Source organism: Martes martes, assembly GCF_963455335.1.
Source record: "Martes martes genome assembly, chromosome: 3".
NCBI classification, from domain to species: Eukaryota; Metazoa; Chordata; class Mammalia; order Carnivora; family Mustelidae; genus Martes; species Martes martes.
The window spans coordinates 141,673,063-141,691,150 of NC_137890.1; the positions used below are offsets into that span (position 1 = coordinate 141,673,063).

At 41.2% G+C, this 18,088-nt stretch overlaps 1 protein-coding gene across 3 annotated transcripts in view; it reads left to right on the forward strand.

Annotated features, from left to right (window-relative positions):
* ACVR1 (activin A receptor type 1) overlaps window positions 1–16,077 on the forward strand; it is a 126,762-nt gene extending 110,685 nt beyond the window's left edge. For all 3 annotated transcript variants that reach the window (XM_080797940.1, XM_080797941.1, XM_080797942.1), the window contains 2 exons: window positions 13,946–14,076; window positions 14,860–16,077. In XM_080797940.1, coding sequence (XP_080654066.1) covers window positions 13,946–14,076; window positions 14,860–14,994 — 266 coding nt within the window. In that variant the 3' untranslated portion in view covers window positions 14,995–16,077. The remainder of the gene's footprint in view (window positions 1–13,945; window positions 14,077–14,859) is intronic.
* The last annotated feature ends 2,011 nt before the right edge of the window (window positions 16,078–18,088 follow it).

Here is an 18,088-nt window from a genome sequence, read left to right on the forward strand (position 1 = left end):
TAAACTGAGTGTGCGTCAGATTTGTCTAGAAACAGAATGCTGGGCCCGCCGCCCCAGGGTTTCTGACAGGAGGTTTGGACAGAGAACCTTCCTTTCTAACAGGGCCGCAGGGGATCCCTACACTACTGTTGGGTCAGGGACCATGCTCTTGAGAGCTCCTGTTAACATGGGATCCATCTTCCCAGGCTGGGAAATAGACGTCCTCCAGGATGCTGACAGTCTCTCCGAGCGGGATGCCTGTGATTTGTTTCTGATACCTTAGGTGACACCTGCTCTCTCTTGCAAGCTTAAGAGGGGTTCATTTCTTCTTTAAGAGTCTTGGATCTAGCCCATGGCCTTTCTTTCTAGGTTTTTGCTACTTGTCTAACAGCATTCTTCTTTTCCTCCTTTGATACAAAGTTCTGTGGCTAGATTTGCATCTGGTTACCTGAGTTCTGTGTCCTTTGAGGACAGAACCTTACATGGGGATTGCATAGGTAAATAGATACATTGTTACTGTGGACTTGTGCCATTTAGCTTTGGTCTGATAGAAGACCTTGAGTCACCCTTCTCAGCATCCCCAGTAGTATGTTCCCTCCCCAGGAGAGAAGCCCTTTCTCTGGAGCCTCAGCTTTCAGTGTCATACCTTGTTTGGATCTCTATATGCAGAAACTCGGGAGGTGTGTTGTTCTAATACTGTGGTCATCTGCTCAAGGACTTAAAAACCAAGTAAGATAATCTTCATCATCCATCTTCCAGCACATCTTTGAGGAGCATGGTCTGAGCAGCTTGAGCCTCTGTTCACCTCCACGCAGCTCATGGTCAGCTGTCTATTTCACGGCAGTTTCATGTCATATAACATTATCGTTTCTATGACAGGCACACTTCAGGATTAATGCACTAGGAATGTTGAAAGGCATTGTGCCCAGATTGTATAGGCAACACATTTAGAGGATGGGATAGATCCTGTTCCTTCGTTATGTTTGGTTGCCGAGTACCTTGTTGTGCCATGTTTCTCTCTTCCCTTGCTTTGGCTTTCCTCAGGCCCAGAGCTCCGCGCGGGGAAGCTGCCAGGAAGGGTGTCCTCTGCGCAGCTGTGTGCTGCGGCCCTCGGCAGGCCTTCTGAGGAGGTGCAGTGTAAGCCTTAACATGTCAGGCTCTCAGTCATACTCTGCCTTGATCATGTATATCCGTGTCATCGTCCAGCAAATATTGCTGGTGACAGTATTTACTTGAACGTGTTCTGATGATGACTGAGCTCGTGTGTGTAGAGCACCCCGTGTGTGTGTCTGGCACGTGGTCAGTGTTCAGTAACCCAGCCGTGGGTATTTGCTGTTCCCTGGAAATGAGGGATGGGGGCCACGCATGGGATTCTCCACTGGCCTTCCTTCACCTCTCTGTATGCCGGCCCTTCACTCGGACACTACATGCGTTTCCCTCTTGACTCCCCACCCCAGGCCTGGGTGGACACACTCTTGTTTCACTGCTACTGGCTTTGCTTATTTTGTGATGGATTCATGTTAAAATGCATCTTGTTGAAAAATCCTTGCTGCATCCTCTATGGGGTGATGACTAGGAAATATTTGTTAGAATAGGGTCTTCAAGCATGTGTGTCAAACATGGACTTAAGTCTTAGTAATCCCTGGGCTTGCCAGGGACCTGCATGCACATCTGTTCCTAAGCCCAATGGGCTTGTCTATGGAAACCATGACAACTTTTCTTTAGCAACTTAATATCTACCATGTTTCATGATTTTCTTCCACTTGTATATATTAAGGTTTGAACAAAGAGGGGTGCCTAGGTGGCTCAGTGGGTTAAGCCTCTGCCTTCGGCTCGGGTCGTGATCTCAGGGTCCTGGGATTGAGCCCTGCATTGGTCTCTCTGCTCAGCCAAGAGCCTGCTTCCCCCTCTCTCTCTACCTGCTGCTCTGCCTACTTGTTCTCTCTCTCTCTCTGTCAAATAAATAAATAATTAAAAAAAAAAAGATTTGAACAAAGGGAAGAATCCTCTTGTTAGGGAATGTTTTTCGTATTCAATATTAGACTAATTTCTTTCAGGTGTTTTGTTTTGTTTTGTTTTATTGAGCCTTTCATTAAGTGGCTGGAGACAGGAATATGGAGGTGGAGGAGGGAAGGATACTTTCTCACTGATTCCCAGAATTTCATGTGCCTGATTTAGAGATCCAGACCAGAGGAGGGCCGTCAACTGATCTCATGACCAAATAACCTGAGCCTGGCAGAACTTTACTGGGAGCTGTTCAGGTTTCAGGGTCTTAAACCTTCTAACAGCCCAGCATTCAGTGAAACATTCTCCCTCTCCTGGGAGATCCCGGAAGCTGCCAGCTGTTTGGGACTCTCGTGGAGCCTCTCTCTCCCCCTCTAGGTGTTGACCCTAGGCCAGATCTGAGACATCTTGTTCATAGCTTAACTCAGAGCATGGCTGGGTACCTCTCCTAGGCTTTTTGTCCTCTCCTCTGACAACGAACTGTGACATTAATGTATACTTTTAGGAGGGTCCGACTGCACAGTGATCTGTAAACCATTTGCTATGTTACATTGATGAGAATCTCGCTAATAGAAATGACTTGTGTAATTTTGACACAGATGTCTGAGAACAGAGTCAGTTTCGGCTTGAGTGATGTGCATGTTTCCATATGCCTGTGGATTGCAGTAGGGGTAGAGGCATGAGGACATGCCACACGTGTTCTCTACCTAGCAGGGAACACACAGGGCTGCTCTTCCAGCTTCCTTCCTGTTGCAGAAAGGAGTACTTGCCATGGGGTAAAGCAGGGCTTCCCACCAAGTGTGTGGTGTTAGATTACAGAAGGGGCTCGAGATAAGGATTCTCTTAAATCTCCAGCAGTGAGCCAGGACGCAGGGGGCCCAGAACCTCCTGCACTGTCGTCAGCTCTGCTCTGAGCAGCCTTATCCATTCACCTATTAGCAATGTTTGATGTGGGGCACAGCACAAAAAATGTCTGAAGGCTTCCTGTTAGGAATGTTAATCGAAATAACACAAATATTGGAAATACCTTTATGGATCTTTCAGAACAGAGTTCGCAGGCATTCTTTCTGGTGAGACTAAATTCTATATACACATACTACCTTTGTGATTTTTTCCCATATCCAAATTTGTACCTTTATTAATCTTTTTCTTTAACTTGGCTTTTTTCAAACTTCATTTTTTGAGGCCTGGTTGATGATGTTACATTAGTTTCAGGTCTACAACAGAGCGATTCAACGAGTCTGTACGTTATGCTATCTTCACACGACTGCAGCGACTGTCACCATACATTATTACAGTACCACTGACTCTGTTCCCTATGCTGTACCTTTCATGCCTGTGACTTACTCATTCCATAATTGGAAGCTTGTACCTCTCCTTCACCCATTTTGCCCATCTCCCCACCCCCTCCCTCTGGTAACCATCAGTTTGTTCTTTGTATTGATGGGTCCACTTCTGCTTTTTGTTTTTCCATTTGTTTTGTTTTTTAAGATTCCGTAGTAAGTAAATTGATATGGTGTTTGTCTTTTTCTGTTGGAATTATTTCACTTAGCATGATACTCTCTAGGTCCATTCCTGTTGTGGCAAATGTGAAATCTCATTCCTTTTTATGGCCGAGTAATATTCTACTTGGTACATATGTATGTTTGTGCATGTCTGTTTGTGTGTAGATACATACACCACATTGTCTTTATCCATTTGTCTATTGATGGGAATGTGGATTGCTTCCATTGTAAATAATGCTGCAATAAATGCAGGTGTGCATATATCTTTTTGAACTAGTATTTTCATTGTCTTTGGATAAATACCCAGTAGTGGAATTACTGCAGTAGATGGTATTTCTCTTTTAAATTTGAGGACCATCACTACTGTTTTCCACAGTAGTTGTACCAATTTATATTCCTGCATGAGGGTTTTTCTCTACATCCTCACCAGCATTGGTTATTTCTTGTCCTTTTGATACTAGCCATTCTGACAGGTGTCAGGCGATATCTTGTTGTGGTTTTGATTTGCATTTCCCTGATGATGAGTGATATTGAGCATCTTGTCATGTGTCTGTTGGGCATCTGGATGTCTTCTTTGGAGAAATGTCTGTTCAGGTCTTCTGCCCACTTTTAGATTATTTATTTTTTGGTGTCCAGTTGTCTAAATTCTTTATATTTTGGATATTGACCCCTTACTGGATATATCATTTGCAGATATCTTCGCTCATTCATTGGGTTCCCTTTTCATTTTATTGATGATTTCCTTCACTCTGCAGAGCTTTTTATTTTGGAATAGTCCCAGTGGTTTATTTTTCCTTTTGTTTTTGTTGCCTGATGATGTATCTAGAAAAATGTTTTTATGGTTGATGTCCAGATTACTGCCGATATTACGTTCTAGGAGTTCTATAGTTTCAGGTGCCATATTTACATCTTGAATCCGTTTTGAGTTTATTTTTGTCTATGGTGTGAGAAAGTGGTCCAGATTTCCCAGCACCATTTATTGAGGAGAATGTCTTTTCCCTATGGTATATCCTTGCCTCCTCTGTCATTGGTTAATTAACCATGTGTGTGTGTTTTCTTTCTGGCTCTCTGTTCCATTTCACATATTTATGTATCTGCTTTTTATGCTGATATCATAGTGCTTTGATTATCACAGTTTTTTTTTTTTTTTTAAGATTTTATGTATTTGAGAGAGCCGTCAAGAGAGAGCACACAAACAGTGGGAGCAAGAGGGGGAGAAGCAGACTCCCACTCAGCAGGGAGCTCAACAGGGGCTCGATCCCAGGACCTTGGGATCATGACCTGAGCCGAAGGCAGACACTTAACCAGCTGAGCCACCTAGGCATCCGATGATTACAGCTTTGTAATATGTCTTGAAATCTGGGATTGTGATACCTTCAGCTTTTTCTTTCTCAAGATTACTTTGGCTCTTTAGAGTCTTTTGTGGTTCCACAAAAGTTTTAGGATTATTTGTTCTAGTTCTGTGAAAAATGCCATTGTTACTTTGATGAGGATCATATGGAATCTGTAGATCACTTTGGGTAATGTGGACATTTCCACAGAATTAATTCTTCGAGTCTGTGGTATGGCTTTCTGTTTCCTTGTGACATCTTCAGTTCCTTTCATCAGTGTTTATAGTTTTCAGAGGACAAATCTTTCACCTCCTTGGGTAAGTTTATCCCTAGGTATTTTATTCATTTTGATGCGATTATAAATGGGATCGTTTTCTTAATTTCTTGCTGTTACTTCATGATTAGTGCATTGAAATGCAACAGATTGGGTGCCTGGGTGGCTCAGTGGGTTAAGCCGCTGCCTTCGGCTCAGGTCATGATCTCAGGGTTCTGGGATCGAGTCCCGCATCGGACTCTCTGCTCAGCGGGGGGCCTGCTTCTCTTTCTCTCTCTCTCTCTCTCTGCCTGCCTCTCTGCCTACTTGTGATCTCTCTGTGTCAAATAAATAAATAAATAAAATCTTTTATTAAAAAAAAAAAAGAAATGCAACAGATTTCTGTGTATTAATTCTGTATCCTGCAACTGTACTGAATTCTTTTAGTCAAGTAGTTTTTTGGTGGAGTCTAATGCTTTCTATGTATAGTGGTAGGTCATCTAAACATAGTGACAGTTTTATTACTTTCTTACCTATTTGGATGCCTTTTATTTCTTTTCTCGTGTTTTTGTCTGAGCGTTGTGGCTAGAACGTTCAGTGCTATGCCGAGTAGAAGTGGCAAAAGTGCATCCTGGTCTTACTTCAGATCTTAGAGGAAAATCTCTTGGCTTTTTCCCATTGAGTATGATATTGTGTGTGAAGATGAAAGGGTTTTGTCCATGACCACTTCAGATTTTCTCATATGCTACTCTTGAAGGAAGCAGTGTTTTATCTTCCAGTTCTCTCAGAAGCCAAACATAAACCGTTCTAATTCTTACTAAAATGGCTTTTCTTGTAAAGTTCTAGTCTCTGAAGGATTTCAGAATTTCTCTAGGAGTTTACAGCAGCTCTTGGTGAGGATGTAGGTGTGAGGGATGATGCTCTCCCCTCGCCTGTTCCCTGGATATCACGGTGACTGCCCACGTTGGAGGACAGTGGAGAGAGACAGTGAAGTGAGCAGCTTGCGACATGAGATTAATGCAGAGAGGAGCATAATTCATTATGTCACTGTTGGCTTGTTGGGAAAAATTCTAGAATATAAACAAGGCATTGGATGCTAGTTTAGCTTTACTGTTAATTACCTGGAAACTTGGACAAAGTAAGTTTTCCTGTGTAGTCCTCAGTTTTTTTCTTGTGAAGGAAGAGGACTGCGATGTAATGGACACGATTCTGACATCCCATGATGTCTCTTCACCTTACCTTCAGATTATTCAAAATTTAACCAGGTCAATAGTCTCTTATCTGTGATTGAGAAATTCATCAACTTTAGAATCCAAGCCTTTCATAAATTACTTGGCAGAACACCTGAACTCACTGAGCAGTCATACTTGACCTGAATTGACATAAGTCTATTTATAGCTTTTATTTATCCCATTTAGTGGGACTTTTCATCTATTTCACTACAGAAATGTGTTTGGTTGTGGGGTATCCCTCAGACTCTCCTAGGGTGTCATATAAATAGGGTATGTGCCTCTTACTACCTTTGTAAAGTGTAAAAAAAACTCCAAATTCCTCAAACACATCTAACCTCAAGGGTTTTGGATAAAGGATTGTGGACATAGATATAATCAACATTCACTCAAGTACTATCTATGCATATACTAGGTATTCCTTTAGGCCCTGGGAAGCAGTTGAGCAAAAAAAAAAAAAATCCCAATTTATCTCTTTAATATTTACTAGATGAAGCGACTATGGTTGAGGTGTACGGGGAAGTCACAGAGTGTGGGGAGGACATGGAACTTTGTCCAGGGGCCTGGAATTGTGGTAGTGAGGAGGGTTCTTCTCTGAAGATAGAAAGCATGAACTGAGTCATGAGATGAAAGGAGCCAGTCCGGTGGACTAGCCTGGGTGGACATGTAAATGGGAATGAGAAATACAGTCCGATGAGGATGACAGTTGGTATCCTGGGCAAAAGGAAGCACTGTGGAGGGTGATACAGGTGCCCTATGTCTAGAAGTGCAAGCCACACTAGTGTGGCTGATGCCCGGGTATGTGGGGCAGCGTGCTGGGAGGAATGAGCCTGAGCCCATGCAGACATAATGAGCTTTCCTCTCAGTTTTTCTCCTAAAGGTTTTGCAGGGGGCGGGGGATATGGTGAGTGGCTAGTGGGGTTGGGGGGGGATTTGAAGCAGACATACCTGTCGGTCCCAGATACAGCTGTCACAGCAGGGAGAAGTGGTACCCCGATCTAAGGCTTTGGTGGGGGAGGATTGCAAAGAAGACTTCCTTTCCAGAGAGTGGTCTAAGAGGCAAAGCTGGCATCTCATGCTTTTTGGAACACTGTGGAGGGCATTCTTTTTGGTCTGTGTATCAGCTTTGTGGTGTGAACTTCAAGGTGTTGGAACTAAGGCCTGATAATTAAGGGCTTTCCTCAGGACTGTGCAGCAGATCCTGGGGAGGGCTACTGGTTGGTAAAGATGTATTTGCAGCAGAGAATAGAAGAGTTCCAAACAGACATATGCCCAGGAAAAACATTTTTGTAGAAATCAGATACGTATGCCAAGAGTTGTGGGGGAGTAGCTTATGAATAATTTCTGATTCTTTTCTTGTGCCCTTTGAGTCACGCCAGCCACCTTTCATGGAAAAGCAGGGCCTGGCTCCCTCGGTCCTTCCCCGACTACTGGGTAAGGGCTCTGCCTCCCCTGCGTTCCCGCACCCCTTGCTGTATGCACCCCTCATCTGGCACTCCAAGTACTTTGCATTTTTAGTCACTTTCCCTGCTGTCCTCTCTGCTGGCTCATAATTTGGCAGTTGTTCATTGAGTGCTGTCTTCAAAGGACGTAAGAGTTCGCTCTTTTGCCTGGCTCCCCCAATTTCTAGTGGAAATGAGGAACAGTTAGAAGTAACTTTCTACCTTGACAACACACCATTTCCATCGTCCTTGACCTCTCACTCTCCCTGCCCTCCTGTGCACCTGATTTCAGCCACAACAAGTGAGGGTCATCTGTAACCCATGTCTTTGTCCTTGGTCCCCCTCCCCCCCCACAAATGTCCCTTTTTGCTGTTTCTCATCCCCATCCTCTTCTCTGCCTTGTAGACTCCGTATCCTTCTATGTCTTCCCAAGCCCTAGCTCCCGGAAAGCTTACTTAGGCTTCCATGACACCCAGTTATGTCTGGTACTTAAAGCACACGGCTGGTTTTTTTCTCTAAGACTTGCGGAGTATCCTATCCCTGCACGTTTTTCCTGCTCTTTCCTCTAATGCCGGTCTGTAATTTGTCCTGGTTCCCTTGCCTCTCGTTCTGGGCCTTATTGCCAGCACGGCATCTCTTTTTATTCTTGTATCCCCAGTGCCAAACACAACCTCTGACTCAGTAACCATTCTGATCCCATAAACTGTGTATGCCAATTTAGGAATGAGCACATAAAAATATATTTTGAAAGGCAAAGATAGATAGTAGTGGGGTCCAAATCATTTTTGAGGTTCTTTTGTTTTTCTAAGATTTCCATTGTCTAAAGTAAGAAGGGCTTGTCCTCACCCACAGATTTCCAGAACCTTGACAAACAAGAGCATGTCTTCCACTTTTATCATCCTTAACGTTTAATATGGTGCTCCACACCTCGTAGACACATAATGTACTTTATATTGATTGAAATAAAATCACTGCTTTCTTTGGCCAGAGGGAGTGCCACCTGACTGTTAGAGTTTAATCCCAGATTTATTTGGCACTGGTCATGCTTCTCCAGAATAAGATGGAGACGATCGGCAACTGACCAGTAGTTGAAGAAAGAGAAGTGTGACTAAATCCCAGGCATAATCAATTAAATGGTCTTTCTTTTTAAATTTGAGTCCTCTTGTTAAAACATGGGGCAGATAATGAGATTAAAGTATGGGAAATATAAACACGAGGGAAAACCAGCTTTGTATAGTGAAATGTGTTGTTCGGGATCACTGGATTTCGTGTTTTAAAAATCCACCCATGCCCTTTTCTTTGGCATATTTGTAATAAAAACTCCACTTAGCCCAGGCAGATTATCCCCAGGTATTCACTGGCTAAGTGAATGTGAACAGGCAATGCTATTATGCTAACTTAAAAAAAATTAAAGTAGTCTACTAAATGTAGTCTCTTTTGGAGGAATTAAGACACAGTGAAGGGCACGTCTCTCACTATATTTCCTATAAATTCATACCTTAAATAAGGTATAAATGACCGTATGCATCCATGTCTAGTTGTATTTTGTGTGGTATGTCTTAGCACTAGAATGAAATATTTTTGTTTAAAAGTTTCATGGGCTCCTCATAGGAGGAGATAAGGCACTTGAGATGAGGGTCACAAATCTTCTGAAAGCAGTGGTTTATGTTTTGCCCGGAAAGGTTTTAATCCATTGACTAATATCCTTTGTGATTACAGTTATACAATGTGGGTAAGTTATTTAGACTTAAACAGTCTCAACTAGAAACCTTTTTTTCCTTACTGGAAACATGGAATGTAGTTACCAATTAACTTATTCAAATCAATGAAGTTAAAGAAATTGCATAGATCTTAAGCACGTTCCTTATCATGACTGGTCTTTTGCATAAATGATGTGTATTTATACAGGATTTGTAAAATGGATTCTTGCAGTTAAGTAACTTAATTTCTTTGATCAGTGACAAAGGGATTAAAGCTTTTCAGGTGACCCTAGGAATTAGAAGGCTGTGAGAAAAGTTAAAATTCAGTTTTTCTTTCCTTTCCTCAAACAACCTGTTAGGTATTTAGGAATAGAAGAAAGTTACATGGAGAAAGAAAAAGAGAACAGTCAACCAAGTAGTCCCCAGGCCTCGTTGCTGAAGCCTTCGATGGTAGAAGAAAAATGAATTTCTTGGTTTCTTCTCTTTAAGGAGAAGAATCAATTTTCTAATTCTAAGTGATGAAGCTTAAAATTTCTCTTTGTAGAATTACATCAATTTCTTTCACAAAGAAGAGTAATTTTTCTGGGGATAAAGGGTTTCTGAGGCATTGGAAGCTATGCTCAGCTGAAATTAACCTCTTTCATGTTTGCTTGGGGTAAGAAGCAAGTTCATGCTTTTCAGCCATTCTTCTGTCTTCCCAAATGACAGTCTCTCTCTACATTTTATTTCATGCCTTCAGTCTGAAAGTAAATAATAGAGCCATCAGGCAAGCAACTGTGTCTGGCAATCTGAGGTTACTCATTGCCCATAGAAAGAAGAAATGACTATTTCATATTATTTGCATTCTACCAGTGGATGGGATTATTTCTGTGTTCTGTTTTTACTTCTCTACTTTCACTTCTGATTTTTTGGGGGGCTTTTTTCTTTTTCTTGATGAGTCTGGCTAATGGGTTATTAATTTTCTTGGTATTTCAAAGAACCAGCTCTTGGTTCTATTGACCTTTTCTTTTTCTTTTCTTCTGTGTTTTCAATTTTCTGTTTCTGCCTTGATCGCCACTGTTTACTTCTTTCTGCTAAGTCTGGGTTTATTCTTTTTCTAGTTCCTTTAGATTGAGATTTTTCTTGTTTCTTGAGGTAGGCCTGTATTGCCATAAACTTCCCTCTAGAATAGCTTTTGCTGCGTCCGAAAGATTTGGGACCCTTGTGTTTTCATATTTATTTGTCTGTGTTTTTTGTATTCCCTCTTTCATGTCTTTGTTGGTCTGTTTGCTCTTTAGTAGTATATGTTGTTTTTGTCTTTTCCAGGTTTGTTTGTGGTTTTTTTTTTTTTTTTTTTTTTTGGTAATTGGTTTTTAGTTTTATACTGTCGTGTTCGGAAAAGACGCTTGGTAGGATTTCAGTCTACTTAAATTTATTGAGACTTGTGGGCAGACATTTTATCCTGGAGAATGTTCCATGTGCGCTTGAAAAGTATGTGTACGCTGCTGTGTTTGTATGGAGTATTCTGTATATACCTGTTAAGTCCATCTGGTCTAATGTGTCAAAGCCACTGTTTCCTGTTGATTTCTTCCTGGATGATCTGTTGATATAGTGGGATATTAAGTCCTGTACTATTAGCGCATTACCATCAAATTCTCCCTTCTGTCTGTTGATATTTGCTTTATGTATTTAGATGCTCCAATGTTGGGTGCATAGATATCTACTATTGTTATAATGCTCTTTTTGGATTGAACCCTCTAGGATTATGTAATGCTCTTCTTTGTTGTGACAGTCTTTGCTTTAATCCATTTAGTCTGATCTAAGTATTGCTTCCCCAGCTTTTTATCTTTTTTTCAGCTTTCATTTATACGGAATGTCTCTTTCCATCCCTTCACTTTCACTCTGTCTATGTCTTTGGGTCAGAAGTGAATCTCTTGGGATGTTTGGGTGGCTTCATTTTGGGTAAGTGCCTTCAGCTCAGGTCATGATCCTAGGGTTCCGGGATCAAGTCCCACATCGGGATCCTTGCTCAGCGGGGAGTTTGCTTCTCCCCGCCCCCCCCAAATAGGTTTTTGTTTTGTCTTTATCATGAGATTTATTTATAACATCTTAAGTATACAGCTGTCTGTATTAAGTTGATGGTCATTTAAATTTGAACACTTTATTCTGAAAGAACTTTATTTTCCTTGTTTTGTCATATTTTACATTTTTATTTTGTGAAGACCTGTCACCTACAATTGATTTTACTACCTTTGTCTTTTAATCTTCATATTTGCTTTATAAGTGATTGCTTTACTACCTTTACTGTGTTTGCTTTCAACACATGAATTTTCTTTTCTTTCATCATTTTCTTCTACTTTTGGCCTTTTCCTTTTCTACTTAAAGAAGTGCTGTTAACATTTCTTATAAAATCTACTTAGTAGTGGTGATGAACTCCTTTAACTTTTGCATATTAGGGGAACCCTTTACTCAGAAAAGTTATCATTCAGAATTTAAGGAGATATTCTTGGTCTTAGGGGTTTTTTGTTTGTTTTTGTTCTTTTTTTTTCCTTTCAGCATTTTGTAGTACAGAAAGGAGTGACATATTCAAAGTTTCTGCTGAATAATCAGCTGATAGCCTTTTGGGGTTTCCCTTGTATTTGACTATTTGCTTTTGTCCTTTTCTTTGACATTTTAATTATTATGTGTCATGGTGTGGACTTCCTTGGTTTCCATCTTGTTCAGGACTTCTGGTGCTTCTGTACCTAGAAGTCTGTCCCCCCCCTTGCTGGGTTAGAAAAGTTTTCAGCTATTATTTCTTCAAGTTTTTGGCCCCCTTTCTATTTTCCTTCTGAGACCCAGAAAATGCAGATCTTTTTTTGTTTATGTCAAAGAGATCCCTTAGTGTGTCCTTATTTTTAAAAAATTTTTTTCTTTTTCCTGTTCTTGGATGCTTTCCATTACCTTAGACTGCTTACCAATGGATTGTTGATCCATTCTTCTGCATCCTCTAATCTACAATTGATTCCCTCTAGTAAATACTTCGTTTCAGTTATTGTGTCTTCAACTCCGATTGGTTCTGTTTTTTAATTTATTGAAATTCTTCCTGAGTTTATCCCCTGTCTTCTCCAGTCTGGTAGCATCTTTATGACCATCTCTTTAAACGCTTTATGAAGTAGATTGCTTATTTCCATTTCATTTCCTTCCTTCCCTGAGCTGTTGTCTTATTCTTTCTTTTGGAGCATATTCCTCTGTCTCTTCATTTTGCCTGGCTTTCAGTGTTTCTATGGATTAGGCAGAATAGCTAATTCTCTTAAAATTGAAGGGATGGTCTGTTTTACAGTCTTCCCCCATAAGACAATACCTGGTGATTTTGGTTGGCTGGCTGGATCTGTGGCTCTCTACATAGAAGGCATCCTTGCAGGACAGCTAAAGTGGCTGCAGTTCAGGTTATCCCAGGGCACTCTGTGCGGAGGGAATCCTGGCAGGGCAAGTGGAGCTGAAGTGTTGCACAGGCCAGGGTAAAGGGGGGTGCTCCATGAAGGGGGATCCTGTTGGATTAGCCTGAGCTGAAGCAGGTGCGGTGTACAGAGGTGGTGCCCTGCCAGGCTGTCTGGAACTGAAGTGTTATGGGTCTGGAGTGTTCCTGGGTAGTTTGTACCTGTGTCACCTAACAAGATGGCTGGAGCCATAGTGAACACTGAGCAGGAGGGTCTTCGTGTGTGCTGCACGTGGCTGCCGTGGTGGATGGCTAGGGCTAGTGTGGGATGTGGGCCTGGAGCTCACTGGAACAGTCAGCCAGATGTAGTTTGCAGACCCATCTCTTGTCTGCACTCAGGGCTGGGGGCAGGGTGGAGAGGGGATACCTAGCAGTGGTGTTCACCAGGCCCTGACTGAGAGAGTTCCAGCAGATTCCCTGGCATGTGGTGGAGTTGTAGGGCTGGCTCTTTTATATTCTAGTTGATGTTTTAAACTGTGGCATTTTTTCTGTGCCCCAGGTAGACAAACCTGTCCATGGTCCCCTGGTACTAGCTCTCCCTGCTACAGTGCCAGTGTTGGGGGTATGGGCTCCCTTCATTTCCATGTCTCCCTCTCTCTGCCATTCTCTCTATGGTCTTTTGTTGTACAGAGGCTGTTCGTTCAGCCCTCAGTTCTTCTTCAGGAGGAACGGCTGTATAAGTGGGTATAGATTTGGGGTATCCATGACAGAGAGATGTTCAGGTTCTTCCTAGGTCACCATCTTGTACTGGAGTGTTGTCACTTTATGATTACAAAAGGAATTTTGTCCTCATTTGTCAATAAATGTAGTTACATGAGTAGTAGCCACATTTTCTTCTAATGTAATTCCTGCAGAGATTTGGAGGAAGAATTATTACCTTGTTCTCCACTTATTTTGTAGCTTTCAGAATCACCTTGAAGTGAGGAAGGTGTTCAGTTTTTCTCCAATCATGTTATAACCTGTGGTACCAATTAAGAAATCCCTGGGGGGGGGGGGGATCCTCTGTCCTCTTGCTAACCGACACCATTCTTGTCCATGTGTGCAGGTATCGTGGAGGATTACAAGCCACCATTTTACGACGTGGTTCCCAATGACCCAAGTTTTGAAGATATGAGAAAGGTGGTCTGTGTGGATCAACAGAGGCCAAACATACCCAATAGATGGTTCTCAGACCCGGTAAGAGTGCCAGTTTCTCAGTTTTAGAGCAACCTTCACCTTTTTACTAGAAAAGTACTTTACTCTTGAAACTCAAGAGTAAGCCAATAGTATAGTTCCTGAATGATCGCCCTGTCTGTTGCTTTCTATGTTATGTAGAAGGGTCTTGGTCCTAGTTAAGTCAGTTCACAAAATGGTATTGTTGAAAGAGCAAAATTCTCTGATTTTGCTAGTAAGTGACACTAGTCACAGGAGTTTCTACTATTGACTAGATCCAGGAGTTAGAAGACTCATTACTCTGCCGCTCACAAGTAAAACACGATTAACCTCTTTCCATCTCTGCATATCTGAAATTCCAAACAGAGCTGTTCAGCTGAAGATTTTTTTTTTTTAGGATTTTATTTATTTATTTGACAGAGATCACAAGTAGGCAGAGAGAGAGGAAGGGAAGCAGGCTCCCTGCTTTTTTTCTGCCATTTGCAGATTTCATTGTTAACTCTGGGGTAGCATTATCTCTTTTAGCGCACATAAAACATCAGGGGGTCCAGCCGATCCTTTGTAATTTACCTCATAAAGTCAGCCGGGTAGCATTTGGAGTCCAAAGGCCAGAACTCACAAAAACTCAAGAGGGATTCTTTTATCAGAGGTCAAGGCCTAGATTATTTGATAAAACGGCAGTAACATCATTGTGACCTACCAAGACCTGCAGAGTTCTGCAAAATCTCTTGACACAACATCTGCCAACTTTCTGGGACCATGAAAAAGCCACTTTTTCACCCTGGAATTTGTTCTTTCTCTCCTCAGACATTAACCTCTCTGGCTAAGCTGATGAAAGAATGCTGGTATCAAAATCCATCCGCAAGACTCACAGCTCTGCGTATCAAAAAGACTTTGACCAAAATTGATAATTCCCTAGACAAATTGAAAACTGACTGTTGACATTTTCATGGTGTCAAGAAGGAAGAGTTGACGTTGTCATTGTCCAGCTGGGACCTAATGCTGGCCTGACTGGTTGTCAGAACAGAATCCAGCTGTCTCCCTCCGCAAATGGCTGCTTTGACAAGGCAGACATTCTACCCAGCCATGTGTTGGGGAGACACCAAAACCACCCTAACCTCGCTCAATGACTGTGAACTGGGCATTTCACAAACTGTTCACACCACAGAGACTCATGTCGGACAGACACTGTTGCAAAGGTAGGGGAACTGGAGGAACACAGAGAAATCCTAAAAGAGATCTGGGCATTAAGACAGTGGCTTTGCATATCGTTCACAGGTCTCCTAGACTCTCCCCATGGGAAACTCAAGGAGGTGGTGAATTTTTATCAGCAATATTGCCTGTGCTTCTCTTCTTTATTGCACTAGGAATTCTTTGCATTCCTTACTTGCACTGTTACTCTTAATTTTAAAGACCCAACTTGCCAAAACGTTGGCTGCGTACTCCACTGGTCTGTCTTTGGATAATAGGAATTCAATTTGGCAAAACAAAATGTAATGTCAGATTTTGCTGCATTTTACACATGTGCTGATGTTTACAATGATGCTGAAACATTAGGAATTGTTTATACACAACTTTGCAAATTATTTATTACTTGTGCCCTTAGCAGTTTTTACAAAACTGCTTCGTGCATATGTTAAAGCTTATTTTTATGTGGTCTTATGATTTTATTACTGAAATGTTTTTAACACTATACTCTGAAATGGACATTTTCTTTTATTATCAGTTAAATTCACATTTTAAGTGCTTCACATTTGTATGTGTGTAGACTGTAACTTTTTTCAGTTCATATGCAGAAATGTATTTAGCCATTACCCATGTGACACCACCGAATATATTACTGATTTAGAAGCAAAGATTTCAGTAGAATTTTAGTCCTGAACGCTGTGGGGAAAATGCATTTTCTTCGGAATTATCCATTATGTGCATTTAAACTCTGCCAGAAAAAAATAACTATTTTGTTTTAATCTACTTTTTGTATTTAGTAGTTATTTGTATAAATTAAATAAAAGGTTTTCAAGTCAAAAAGTGAACTTTCTTTTGCCATAAAAGATCTATATTCTAGAATGCATTTTATTATGGGAACAATAGAAGCACAAAATGAATTTGTAAATCAAATTTGCTTTTCAAGTCTCATGACAATCTTGAGGGTCTTATGAGGGTGACATCCAGCTTGAATGTGATATCAGAAAATTTGAATTTTCTTTCTTTTTTTGGTTGTGATTATTTTTTCTTGGTCTGTGCTCCCAGTTGTGAAGTGAAGATGATAGAGCCTTTTGATCTGTTTTCTTTGCTTGAGGGTTGTGAGTATAAATAGGAGGGATGATATCCGAGCATTTTTTTTAGTATGAAGTCCTGTGTGAGTGGGAAGTGGTCTTAAATCTCTCACCTTGCTGCTTGGAGAGAGTCCGCTGCTGGTTTTCTTCACTTCTTGTGTTCAACAGGATTGAAAAGGTAAGGTTTAAAATGACCCAAATAAGAGATGAGGGGTGAATTTTTGGATGTTCACCAGAGGTAAGTTGATAACATCATTAAGATGCATTTACTTAGGGGGCGCCTGGGTGGCTCAGTGGGTTAAAGCCTCTGCCTTCGGCTCAGGTCATGATCCCAGGGTCCTGGGATTGAGCCCCGCATCGGGCTCTCTGCTCGGCAGGGAGCCTGCTTCCTCCTTTCTCTCTGCCTGCCTCTCTGCCTACTTGTGATCTCTCTCTGTCAAATAAATAAATAAAATCTTTAAAAAAAAATGCATTTACTTAGAGGGTATATATTAACTTAAAAAAATTGTGGTAAAGTACACATAATCGTTTACCATCTTAATACCACTGGATTGTCTGTCCATTTGTAAGTGGTTAAGTACATTTCACACTGTTTTGCTGATGTCCCCACTGTCCATCCACAGAACTTGTTGCCTGTCACAAAACTGAAACGCTCTAATCAGTAGTTCGCTATTCCTTACTGCCCACAGTCATTGGCAACCATCATTTTACTTTCCTTCTCTACAATTTGACTACTCTAACAACCTCATATGAGTGGGATTATACAGTATTTGCGAGACTCCCTAATTTTACTTAACTAACGTCCTTAAGATTCACCCTTATTATAGCATGTACCGGAATTTCCTTCTTTTCATGGCTGATAATATTCCAATGTTACATATATACAGCATTTTGTTTACCTGTTTTTTTTTTAATTTTTAAAAAGATTGTATTTATTTATTTGACAGAGAAAGAGGGAGAAAAATCAGGGGGAGTGGCAGGCCGACTGGACAGCTATATGTAGAAGAATGAAACTCGACCATTCTCTTACACCGTACACAAAGATAAACTCGAAATGGATAAAAGACCTCAACGTGAGACAGGAATCCATCAGAATCCTAGAGGAGAACATAGGCAGTAACCTCTTCGATATCACCCACAGCAACTTCTTTCAAAATATGTCTCCAAAGGCAAAGGAAACAAAAGCGAAAATGAACTTTGGGGACTTCATCAAGATCAAAAGCTTCTGCACAGCAAAGGAAACAGTCAACAAAGCAAAGAGGCAACCCACGGAATACCTGTTCATCTCTTGATGGAGAATTGGGTTGCTGCTGTCCACATGGGTGTATATCTGATTCTTGCTTTCATTTCTTTTGGCTATATACTCTAAAGAAGAATAGAATCACATTTAACTTATATTGAAGTATGCATATATATACATATGCATCCAACTGTATGGCTTGATGCATGTTTAAGTTTTTTGTTGTTTACAAATTTTTATTAATTGGTTATGTTCATGGAAACAACACCCAGATCAAAAAGCACAACATTGAATTCTCTAGAGTGAAGTCAGAATCATGGTGGCATGAATCCTTTTTCCTCTTACCCTTTGTTATTGATGATGTCCAGTTAGTTGTAAATCAAACAAAAGTGCCTTTGCACATTACACCAGGACACCTAAGCAATTTCTATGCACGTGTGCCTCTGAAAGTGGATGGATAGGACCTTGGAAGAGACTGTGGACCCAAGGGAGTCAGTGAGCCTGCCCCACCCTCCCCTTC